General features: G+C 34.1%; 1 protein-coding gene and 1 long non-coding RNA gene across 2 annotated transcripts in view; one reads left to right on the top strand and one right to left on the bottom strand.

Moving 5' to 3' along the window:
• The window catches only part of LOC114333147 (nuclear hormone receptor HR96), a 39,696-nt gene that overhangs the window by 11,597 nt on the left and 14,796 nt on the right, over nt 1–13,303 (bottom strand). Inside the window, exons 2-4 of the mRNA XM_028283011.2 lie at nt 7,074–7,298; nt 6,741–6,960; nt 1,519–1,731 (exon numbers count right to left, since the gene is read on the bottom strand). Of these exons, the coding sequence (XP_028138812.1) occupies nt 1,519–1,731; nt 6,741–6,960; nt 7,074–7,298 (658 nt within the window). The remainder of the gene's footprint in view (nt 1–1,518; nt 1,732–6,740; nt 6,961–7,073; nt 7,299–13,303) is intronic.
• On the top strand, nt 3,124–4,063 carry LOC126885635 (uncharacterized). The gene is made up of 2 exons (XR_007698410.1): nt 3,124–3,189; nt 3,660–4,063. It is a non-coding gene; the product is annotated as an uncharacterized LOC126885635 (long non-coding RNA).

The raw sequence follows: 13,303 nt of genomic DNA, 5'->3' as shown, positions 1-13,303 counted from the left end.
TAATTTGCAAGAGCTGTAGTTGTAGACTTAGAAGATGTAAAACCATGTTGAAAATTATGCAAGACACAATGCTTTTTTAGGAATGCGTTCCTTCTAGTATAAACCAGCGTTTCAATTATCTTTGAAAACACAGATAAGAGACTTATGGGACGGTAGTTGTTAAGGTCATCTTTATCACCACTTTTGAATAAAGGGATTACAATAGATAATTTAAACATACTAGGAAATATTCCTTGTTGAAAAAAGGCATTACAAATATCCGTCAGTGGATCTGCGAGAGCGTGAATGCATTGTTTTAATAACTTAGGGGAAATCTGATCAAAACCACAACTGTGTTTGGATTTAAAACTTCCGACTATACTAGTTATTTCCTGTGGGTTAGTTGGATATAAAAACATAGAACAACTATTACGGTTTTTTGATGCTGATGTAAACCCACCTATTTTAGTAGAATCCAAAGCGGCAAGTAACTTTGGAGCCATTTCAACAAAATGGTGGTTAAATTTGTCTGCTAAATTATTATTATAGTTCCACTTCAGTGTTGCTATTCTTTCTACAGCATCAGTCACTCCTGATCTTCGTCATAGCTGGCGGTTTGGGATCTTGTCTCGCAGTGAAATGCCTAACATAGCACGCTCCATCGCCCTTTGAGACACACGGATATTTTGCACTGTTCTCATTGTAATAGTCAACGTTGCCACACCTTAAGTCAATACTGACAAAACCCGCTGATCACAGGTTTTTCTTTTAAGACATATTGGTGTGTCGGCCGATTTGAAAATGTGGTTAAACTTGCCTAAGGCTGCCCAAGTCAGTCTTATACGACGGAAAACCTCAACGATTTGACCTAGATATTTATAGACCATTACCTGGCGTATGGTTTTTGTCCTAGTATTGGAAAAAGTATTATTAATACGTGATTCATTTGTGCTGCAGAAACCCGTCAGAAGGTCATGGTTTTTATTTCTGATATCCGCGTTATATCATTGTTCTATCGATGTATTACAATTAGGAATCAGATTAATACATATGTAATACATTATATAGTAAGTCTGTCAAAGACTCAAGCACTTGTATAAGAATTAATGAATAAGTCAATTAGCTGCAGTTTGACCAATGTAGAACAAAAGGCTTCCAGGAAAGAAGAACAAAATGATCGTTGATTTTGATTTAATCTGGCACTACATACCACGAAATCAATCAATGATGTGACCCTTTATAGAGTGGTACCAAATATTAGTAATAGGTAATAAGTTAACTCAATCTAAACCATAATAAAAGTTATGCCACAGTTTTAAGACTTATTACCTCATTAGAGGTCGCTATTGGTGCATTATTTTACTAATAATTTTTGTCACCTGGATGGTACGCGTCGGTTCATCAGTCCTCTCACAAAGTCTTGCCTGATGAAAGACAAACCTTGAAACACTTGTAGGAGTAAATCGAAACGCAATCATCCATATTTATTTTACATTTAAAACATTTCAAAGAAGAATAAAACATATGAAATGCACCTACCTCCCAACTTTGTATTTTGGTATCATAGTATATTGCACTTTTGACCATCATCACTTCCGTACACCCTCCTTTCAACAACGCGACTTGGTCTTCTTGGCACATGTTTCGGAAAGCTCCGATTTTCTTCGCCATCTTTATTAACCTCCTAACGTAGATTGTCGTCAGATTGATAACATCGAGTAAGGCAGTTGTGTCCATCTTGTGTCGAGAATTCTAGAATAAAATCAATTGGTAGGTGTTTCCCAGTAATATTAAAGAGTAAATATTATCTTGTAAGCAAAGCTAATCAGATTAACAAAAATAACTATGGATGGATCTCGAGCTAAAATAACAACAGAAGAAGGTATTAGCTCTGGATCCCGCGTATGAAAAAAAAGTTGATTAATAGCAAGCTGAAAATTTGTTAATAGCTTAAGGGTGTCTGGTGTCTAGTCGGACAAACTTTGATATATGGGAACACTGGAACAGGGGCAGTTTTAATTGTGGAACAGGTTAAAAATTTGGAACGGTCAGAACACAGAAACGGCACATTTATTTTGTCCGACATAATAGACTTAAACTCTCAAAACAGATATTAAACTCTCATGCAAAAATCAGACTGCTATTTATCACCAAATGCGCGTTTTAATTCGTGGAACATGTAGAATATGTCAAATGACAGAAATTATGACAGGTGATAAATAGCAGTCTGATTTTTGCATGAGAGTTTAAGCTCTGTTCGGAGAGTTTAAGTCTATTCTGTCGGACAAAATAAATGTGCCGTTTCCGTGGTCTGACCGTTCCAAATTTTTAACCTGTTCCACAATTAAAACTGCCCCTGTTCCAGTGTTCCCATGTATCAAAGTTTATCCGACTAGACACCCTTAAGCTATTAACAAATTTTCAGCTTGCTATTAATCAACTTTGTTTTCATACGCGGGATCCAGACCTATATCACAACCACAATTTCAATAGAAACAGGAGTGCGACAAGGCGATTCCCTGTCAAACTCACTGTTGAACCTAGCAGTATAATAATAATAAAAATAATATAGATCCTTTCGGATCGTTCCGGCGCCATTTACATCTTTAACCCTGTTTCAAGTAACTAGTGTCAATGTATACTAGCTCAGGGGGACCGACGGCTTAACGTACTCTCCGAGGCATGGTTAACGTGTAGCGTGCAAACCCGCTACTTTGTAGAATTTATTTTAATAAGACCCACTCTGCATTTAGAGGTCCTCTCAGGTAGCTGCTGATTTTCATTTGTAGCAAATATTTATTAGTCGGTCCATTTATATTCTTTTCGTGCACCCTGTATATCCATTTTCAATTCTATAATTAAATTAGTGATGCCTGATTTAAATTAGAAAAGTTATTTCCATCATCTCGAATAATATTTATTGAGAAAATATTATTGCCATTTTCATTTTAAACAGTTTAATTATTTCCAGTTTTCGTTCTTTCTAAATATTTTATTTCGTAGCAAAATTATTTATCAAGCCATTAATTTTTTGTAATTTTAAAACGTTCAACTTTGTCAATTTCAATGAGAGTGTCTTTTTCGTTATCAGCTAATACTGACCTTCAATTAATTTCTTTTACCTTTATAAAAATACCATGCTGGTGCCTTTCCGGCTCATTTTTATATTCTTCGCCAAGTAGGTAGCAGCGAGCGCTACATACCTAATTGGTAAGTTGTTTTTGGGTTTTATCATTTACTTTTCCGATAATAGTTTTTTTGTTAATTGACTAACTCGAATTTGCAGGATATATTTATATTTTTACGTATTTGTATTGTAAATTTGATTCATCAAATAAGAAAATAATTTTGGGGTATTTATTTACTTATTTTCCGTGAATGCTAATTCATTAGCATCAGCGGTTGTGTTAAATATCAATTATTCTCAAGTTTAATTTATTACGTTAATTTTATAGAAAAATTTGGGATTAAATTAATTTATTTTTCTTCATTTATTTTATTGTATTTTTTTAATTGGGGTGTTCACATTAACACATTTGGGGTCTACTGTTTGGTTTAAAAGTCACTTCCAAGATTTTCTGTGCTGCTGGTGGGGAATATTGGGGTTTTGTTGACTTGGGTGGTGGGGACCCTTCATAAATTTATGCTGCGGGTTGTCTACATCTTGTTTTCTCTTCTAGGCACCCAGGAGAAGGGCGTGGCCCTAGCTTTTACACCATCTGTTTTGGCCCAGAGGATATAATGCCCCCAGAAAGTAAATCAAGTAAATGGTAAATAGCAGCTCCTCAAGACCCATGGGTTTGACGAACATTTAGACAACTCCGGAGGCAACAACCGATCCACCAGTACATCAGACCAGTACATCAAAACCTGACGCCTCCCGAAGAAGATCATGAGGTGTGGATAACCTAGGACAGCACCGGAAGAAGCCTTCACACCACAAGTTAAGTCTTCCTTAGAATCTTATATTTGCCTGTCAGCAGAGACAGTTTTTTTATATAAATTAACTTCATAATAACTTCACAATGATGTAGATCCTAAATTATAACCAAAGAAATGAGAAAATAAAGCATTTATACCGAAATTCATTCCTTTTTACTGATAGTGCACCGTATGCCTGGAGAATGCAGAGGAGTAGGATGTAAGGACCCACATAAAGTCTCATGCTCGCCGTGTTGGTGTTGGTGATGTTATGTCGAATTTGTTTCTTGGTCCAATGTTGACTTTGGAGATAGGTTCGATATATCATTGTTAATATGAACACGACAAACGGCTCTTATCATTTTTAGAAATGAAAATGGATTGTTGTTGCCTGGGCTTGAACCCATGCGCTCTGGCTTATGAAGCCAGGTATCATACCGCTGAGCTACGGCCGTCCACGACATAGCAGTAGAAGGAACAGTGAAGTCCAGCGGAATTAAAAGAACATAGCCCGGTCTTCAGCACAAATAGTAGCCTATGCAGATGCCATAGTTCTTATGGGAAGAGACTAAGAGACAAGAAAAGATTAAAAGAAGCATTAATATTCCTATCAAATGAAGCAAGGAAAAGACGTTTAGAAATTAACGAAGCAAAAACAAAATACCTAATCTGCTCTGGAAGAGAAGATAACAAGACGAGAGAAATCAAGAGAAAAATACTTTTGAAAGAGTTCAACAATTTAAATACTTGTGAGTAATTGGCGGGCGTATGTGGAAAAGGATATAAGTCAAAAAAGTATAATTTTGGGAAAACGGGTTTCTGTAATTTTTGTGACGTAAATGCAATACATTATTATTTTTCAATAAAATGTGTATTATCTTCGGTGTATGACTTCATTATGTTGCAAGAACACATTTTTTGTAGTAAATATGGAATTTATCGAATATTAAAAATAAATAGAACATATATACCTCTTTTCACAAACATTTTTATTAAAACATAGGTACAAACAAAACATATCTAATTATTACTAGTAATTTATTATTGTTAATTACCCTCTGTTAGTTATCCTCGTGGTCAGATGCATCTGGCAAAATTACCCTTACACTATCTGACTTATATTTATTAACCCAAACGCAAATCAGAAAAATATTCGAATGCTTTTGATCATATGTGAACATATACCTCTATTCACAAAATATTTAATTTATTTTCATATATTTCACATATAAGTCTAAATAAGCCCGTATTACTTTAAAAATCTCATTTTTAGTCAGTTATATCATTTTACACATACCAAATCGCGCGTAAATATGTGTAGAATGACTTATATCTCTTTTCCTCTAAGTGTAATATCCATTTTTGGAACGTATAATGTACTTAGCTCATTTTTCGCATTTTTCGACTTAAATCCCTTTTCACATACACCCGCCAATTGTGAATGGCTAAAGTAAGAAAAGTGAAAAAGTAACGGAACAAATATTAGCAGGCAACGAAACATATTGGAGATACCATAGGTTAATAAAGGGCAAAAACTTATCCAGAAATACAAAACTGAAAATTTACAGAGTTGCAGTCAGCCTAGTAGTTATACCGGATTTACACTCAGTCCTGTTAGACAGGGAATTGCTATTGCCATTGCACGGTGCTCCCCAAAAAGTCGGTTTTTGGGACGGAAGTCAAAGGAGAGGCAGCGCGAATACGAGTGAGTATTATTCATGAGGACATTGCCGACATTGGTGAGGGGACTGGTGTGGACACTTCACTCGCGTCGATATCGTAGTTCGGTCAATATTTCCGACAGCGGCATTAGCAGTGGCAAAGGCTGAGTATAAATCCGGCATTACATACCTACGCAACTGAGACAATAAGCCTCACAGATATATTAAGAATATTCGAAAGAAAAATCATCAGAAGAATTTTATGAACTCAATAAAAATTGAAAACGGAGAAATGAACAAGAATGAACCATGAAATAAGAGACATCTTGAAGGGAGAAGATATAGTAAGATTTATTAAAGTGCAGAGGCTAAGATGGCTGGGAGACAATGACCTACTGGTTAAGGACGTCACCAGATAGAAGCTAGAAATTAAAAGACCCAGGGGAAGACCTAGAGAGAGATGAAAGGACCATATCATGAGAGGGGTCTAGGACGTTTCATCGCCGCCAGTTCATCGCCGCCGTTTCGATGCCGCCAGTTCATCGCCGGCCGTTTTGATGCCGCCGGTTCATCGCCAGTCAGTTAATCGCTAACTGATATATTTCCGAATTTTCGACCAGTTTTCGACAGTTATATTTATTATTTATTTTTAGTATTAATTAGGAATTCTAGGAAATGTGAGATATGACCATTCCCGTTGCCATACTTAATCTTTTAATAGACTTTTAAACTTTTACAATATAAAATATAATTTAACACTACAAATTTAATACTGTTTAGTATCAAATTTAGGGGAAGTAGAAATAGAACAGTAAATTAATATAATAATGTTTTTTATCTAATAATTTGTCATAAGTTTTAAACTGAATTTAACGTCGTGTCGTGTCATCTCCCATAATACAAGATCAACTGACTAACTGGCGATGAAACGGCCGGCGATGAAATGGACTGGCGATGAACCGGCGGCATCGAAACGGCGGCGATGAACCGGCGGCGATGAAACGTCTCATTCCGTCATGAGAGATATCAAAATACCGAAAGGTCTTAATTTATATGAAAATACTCTAAATCTACAGCTATTATCTATTCAATAAATATATAAAATTGAATTTGTGCTTATTTCCATATTTATTATTCATATAAAATAAATATTAAATGATAAAAAAACCAGATACCTACTTCAAATTTGGTCACCCCGGCTAAGTTTTCAAATTCTTCGTCGATCGGCATCAAGAAGGCTTTGTTGGCGACTATGAGTTCGTTGAGTTTCGCCCTCTCTGCGTCGTTTAACTCTCGGGAATTCGAAGGACTCTGTGGTATCGAGGAAAACGCTTGGAATTCTAGTTTTATCGCTTCGCACAGAACTGATTCTATTGGATTATTTTCCTCTGATCGAACACTAAAAACAAAACGAAAACATAAAGATCACGGTTACTCTTAACATATATCTTGAAGATTGGTAAACGAAAGGCAAAAAGGTATGATATGTGACGTTATAAAAAGAAATCTTACCTGTGGACGTCGTGTATGACCTGAGATATATCAACACTGGTATTACAACTGTCGGGGCTATTATGATTACTTATATCACTCGTAAAATTAGTACGTGGTATTGAGCTGGAGATATTGCTATTTGAGCAAGTAATGTCGGCTAATTTCGACTGTGAGACATGTTCTTCCTTTTTAGGTTCCGGTGTGTTATTATTTGTATTCGTGTAGTCGTCAGAAGAATTATACCTGGAAATAATAGTTATTTATGTACCAAGTCAGTAAAGTGACTATTTATCGAACGAGTCTGATATTACGAGCAGAGGGAGCGAAGCGAGTAACAGATGAGTTCGATAAAGAGTCTTTACTGACGTGGTGCATACAAAATTTTATCGTCAATCATAAAAAACATTAAGACTTACTTAACACTTACTTAATTACATCCTTCTAATGAAAAAAGAGTTATACTTCTATTCTTATGATTTCAACGAAATACATATATTTTAAACAGTTTAATTGTATTTTTATTTAAATATTAAACTAATTTTAATACTCAACTATTTTCAATGGGAAATAAGCCACAATTTTACCAAAAAATGAATTTATTAACGTTTCGACGCCCAAATCGGGTATCGTTGTCAAAATACAAAATAATTTACAAAGTAAATAAATACAAAAAAGTATTACGTAACGCGATTTTTGAAGGTTTTTGACCCCTCCCTCCCCTACGTAACGCACTCTAATGGGCGTTTAACTATTGCGTAACGCAATTTTTGAAGATTTTTGACCCCCCAACCTGCGTTACGTAATACTTGAACGGCCCCTTAAACAAAAATGTTGTTGCTTAGTAAAAAATTCTTCTAATAATTTATTTAATCTGACTCATTTATATCGGCAATTCAGACATGTATTATACATTTTAAAGTAGAAGACTTTAAAATGGTATTGCCAATATTGATGAGTTGCGTTCCTGGGACGACTATACTAAAAAAAAAACAACCAAATGCAACGGTGGCAGTAAATAATAATAATACTTAAAATAATACCAAAAATTTAAAATAATGTTAATGGTTACGTTATTGTTTATGAACTGTAGCCTCCCCGCAATTACTTTTCTCTTAATGAATCGTAGAAAATCTAAATAAATATATTTACTGGCAAATTATCAGTAAATATCTATCACAGTGCTATATATAATCGAATTAACAAAATCACCATTTCACACTTTATTTGCATTAAAAGATTAATTTTAGACGAAATAAAAATTTCGTATGACAGTAATGACAGATGGTTTTTGCATGCTGGCCGGTTTCGATGTTTAATCGATAGTTGTTATCAATATTGAATACCTAATTACTACTAAATCTGTAAAGTTTTGATTTATTTTGTATGAATATAATTTCACATAATATAAATATAATTTCGCAAAATACTACAGAATCATGTCATGGGAATCCACCAATCCAGCGTTTCAAGAGCTTTAAGAAGGTATAGAGAAAGTGGAGGATACACAAGAAGAGCAGTTCCAGTAGGCCCGGCGCGAACTGGGTGGCTGCCCAGAGCGGATAATTCAGGGGCGCATATTTTAGAACAGCCAATTTTTGAAATTAAAGAAATAATAACTTATGTTTTTAATATTATAAAAAATCAATATTATGTACAAGAGCGACAAAAATGCAACTGTAAAAACGAGAATTAAGTAACTAAAACAATAACAATTGCAAGGTTCATTCGACGTAAAATCGACAACACCGCCTTCTTCTTCATCGCATAAGAATAATAGGAACAGAACTAAACTAAATTCACTGAAATTCACTAAAAATTAACTTTACTGATAATGAATATAATAATAATTAGAAACATATGGCTGAAGCTTTGTCCAGCCACGCTGTCTCCAGCTCATCTACAGTCACAGCGACAGTGGGTAGAACTAGCAATTAGACTATAATCTGGCAAAATCATAGATGAAGAAACACAAAAAGTTCTAAATTCAGAAACTGGTCATTGGAAAAATGTAATACAACGACTTATATCAATAATATAGTTCTTAGCACAACAGTGTCTTTCATTGAGGGGCGATTCTGATAAACATTTTCATCAAAACAATGGTAATTTTTTTAAGCTTTTTGAGCTCTTTAAAAATTTTGATTCTGTTTTACAAGAGCACATTAGGAGAATAACTAATGGGAGTAACAAGCAGCATCACTACTTGGGAAAACGTATTCAAAACGAAATTATTCAGCTCTTCCATGACCAAACCAAAAATAAAATTTTAAACTTTTGAAATCAGCAAAGTATTATAGCATAATTTTAGATTGTATATCTGATATTGCTGGGGTGGAACAGATGACTTATTGTTGTACATTTTGTCGATTTAGGTTCTTGTTCACAAAGTGTTAAAATTGAAGAACATTTTCTTGTATTTGTGCCTGTAGTGGAAACCACTGGCTTGGGAGTTACAGAGTCGCAGAATGAACTGGGAATACGTTTGGAAGATATGAGAGGAAAAGGGTATGATAATGGGGCAAACATGGAAGAGAAGAACTTGGGAGTTCAAAACATAATTTTGAAAATTAATCCTAGAGCATTTTTTGTTCCATGTTCTAGCCATTCACTTAACTTAGTTGTGAACGATGCTGCTAAAGCTTCACAGTTTGCAGTTTCTTTTCCTTAGTGACAAAAATTTACAACTTTTTCTCAGCATCTATTCATCGTTGGACTATGCTGAAAAATCGTATTTCTAGACTAACATTGAAACCTTTGTCCGAAACTAGATGGGAAAGTAGAATAATTGATGCAATTACTCCCATTAGATACCAAATTGAAGACATTTACGATGCTCTTGTAGAAATCACTGTCAATAAAAACAACGATAAAATGGTTGCTCATGAGGCAAGCTGCTTGGCAAATCAAATCCGTGATTTTACTTTTCTTTGCTCTGTTGACTTCTATTTAAAAATTATAGACACAACAGTTAATGCATTAAGTGATAGATTTCAGCAAATTAAGAGCCATGGTGAATGAAATTTTAGAGCTTTTGGGTATACCAAGGGGTTGTAGGTGGGTGGGGCGGCGGTCGCCGTCGCAAAATCCCTAGGGCCGGGCCTGAGTTCCAGGACCTCCCAGATACACGAAACCAGCAGATGAACGTTATTTACATCTGCAGACTTTGCGTACACATCATGTTACAGCTAGACAACTGCGAAATGATCTGTCCACTGTCAGAAACAGATTAAAGGAATATGGAATCAGAGCCAGAATGCTTGCTACTGCTCCACTGTTAACGAGGGCACATCGTATGGCACGTTTAAATTTTGCACCAGGACATGTCGATTGGGATATTAACGACTGGGCTAATATTCTTTTTATTGATGAGTCAAGATTTGCACTTTGTGGATCCGACAGTGCAAAGTGTCTGTCTGATCCACAAAGTGCAAATCTTGACTCAGCAGTAAAAAGAATATTAGTCTAGTCGTTAATATACCAATCGACATGTTCTGGTGAAAACTTACTATACAGTCCCTGGCCATATTATTATGACCACCTATGAATTTTTACAAAAATTAACTATTCCACTAGGTAAGTTTTGTTTAAAATATTATTTTTAAATTATGTTAATTATGTTATGTTTTTTAATGTTATGCATTAACTATATATTTAATAATAAACAATAATAAAATATTTGAAAAAATAACATATTTATATTTTTTTAATATTTTGTTGAACTTCTGACCTTAAGGTGATACAGTAGCGATCAACAGGTAGCCAAAACGCGTTCCAAGATTGCGGCTATAATTTTGAATATTTTTTCGAGATATTTGGCACACGTATTCGTAATATAATAAAGAATGGCGGTACAGAGCCCAATTTTAAAAATATATTAATATGTGGAAATTACTCTGTAATTAAATACAATATTAAAAAAACGAGCCTGTACCGCCATTAAGAAGAACAAAAAAATACACTTTCTTCAAATAAACTTTTTTATCCGATGCCTAGATTTTGTGTCATTTTGGAACTACTAATGAAATAAAAAATTTTAGTAGTTCCAAAATGACACAAAATCTAGGCATCAGATTAAAAAGTTTATTTGAAGAAAGTGTATTTTTTTGTTCTTCTTAATGGCGGTACAGGCTCGTTTTTTTAATATTGTATTTAATTACAAAGTAATTTCCACATATTAATATATTTTTCAAATTGGGCTCTGTACCGCCATTCTTTATTATATTACGAATATGTGTGCCAAATATCTCGAAAAAATATTCAAAATTACAGCCGCAATCTTGGAACTCGTTTTCGCTACCTGTTGATCGCTACTGTTTCCTCTTAATCAGATGGAAAATATTTGGGAGCTTTTAAAACGAGAAATTTCCGATGAAAAGGTCACTAGCCAAATTGTTTTGATTAAAGAACTAATATATTATTGAAACCACAATGACAAATTAAAGCAAAAAAAAATTAACTGCATTCAAAGTATGCCAAGACGGGTAATAGCGGTAATCAAAGTTGGAGGGGGCTCAGCAAAATATTTAAAAAAATGCAAATATGTGATATTTTCAAATGGTTTATTGCTGTTTATTATTAAATGTATTATATTTGATAATAAACACCAATAAAACATTTAAAAATATCACATATTTTTATTTTTTTCAATATTTTGTTGATCCCCCTTTAACTTTGATTAGCGCTTGTATCCGTCTTGACATACACTGAATGTAGCTAATTTTTTTTTGCTTTAATTTGTCATTGTGGTTTCAATGATATATTAGTTCTTTAATCAAAACAATTTCGTTAGTGACCTTTTCATCGGAAAATACTCGTTTTAAAAGCTCCCAAATATTTTCTATCTGATTATCATCATTTTAAAACTATTCGACGCATCCTTTTCATACTTGGCAGAAAGTGCGACTACTACACACCCTACTAAATTATGATAAACAAACGTTTCTAGCTCTTACCAGAGGCGTGCGACAGGCGATAATGGATGGTTGACCCCTCTCAAATTCTACGCCACTGGAGGAATTACTATTTTAGTGCCATTTTTAGAGTCTCCAATACTTTCTACGTAAATGATATACTCTTCATTGGTAACGATAAAGTCATTAGTTTTCGAGATATTTGAAGTTAAATATGAAACGGCACAGTTATTTTGATTAATTTATGATATGATTCATATAATTAAAATTTAAAAATTATTTGTACCCAGTACTTTAAAACTATTTGACGTATCCTTATCATACTTGGCAGAAAGCGTAAGTACTGTACACGCTACTAAATTAAAATAAATAAACGTTTCTAGCTATAACTAGAGGCGTACGATAGGGGATAATGTCTGGTTGGCCCTTCCCAAATTCTACGCCATTGACAAATATACTATTTTGATGTAATTTTTTTATTTTTCAATACTTTTTATGTAAATGATATCCTCCCCATTCGTAACGATAAAATGATTAGTTCTCGAGATATTTGAAATTAAAAATGAAGCGACACAATACATTAATCAAAATAATCGTGTCGTTTCATTTTTAATTTCAAAGATCTCGAAAACTAATGACTTTATCGTTACGAATAAAGAGTATATTATTTTCATAGAAAGTATTGGAGAATTCAAAAATTGAACTAACATAGCAATTCCGTCAGTGGCGTAGAATTTGGAAAGGGTCAACCATGCACTTTGCCCCGTCGTACGCCTCTGGTAATAGCCAGAAACGTTTGTTTAACATATTTTAGTAGTTTGTACAGTACATATACTTCCTGCCAAATATGAAAAGGATACGTCAAATAGTTTTAAAATTATGAGCAAAAATAGTTTTTATATTTTTAGATAAAACACCCTGTAACTCAGTAAGGAACCACATTTTATTTAAGTGTTTTAGGTTAAATCTTCGTATTTTGTGCTAAGGTTTCTCCAGTTACTATATGGACAATTATTAATGAAACACCCTGTATAATATAGTTAATGTATAACATTAACATTACATCACAAAATTTAATTTAAAAATCATATTTTAAACAAAATGTACCTAGTGGAATAGTTCATTTTTGTAAAAATTCATAGGTGGTCATAATAATATGGCCAGGGACTGTATGGTGTGCACTCGTTAACAGTGGAGCAGTGTCAGATATTCTGGCACTGATTCCTTATTCCCTTAATATGTTTCTAACCGAATTGGTACTTTACGAACCGAACATTACGGGCCACGGGCTGTGGAAAGATCATTTCGCAGTAGTCTAGCTCTAACATAATGTGTACG

The sequence above is a fragment of the Diabrotica virgifera genome, chromosome 5 (genome assembly GCF_917563875.1).
Source record: "Diabrotica virgifera virgifera chromosome 5, PGI_DIABVI_V3a".
NCBI lineage: Eukaryota > Metazoa > Arthropoda > Insecta > Coleoptera > Chrysomelidae > Diabrotica > Diabrotica virgifera.
This window is presented reverse-complemented; position numbering and strand designations above follow the sequence as displayed.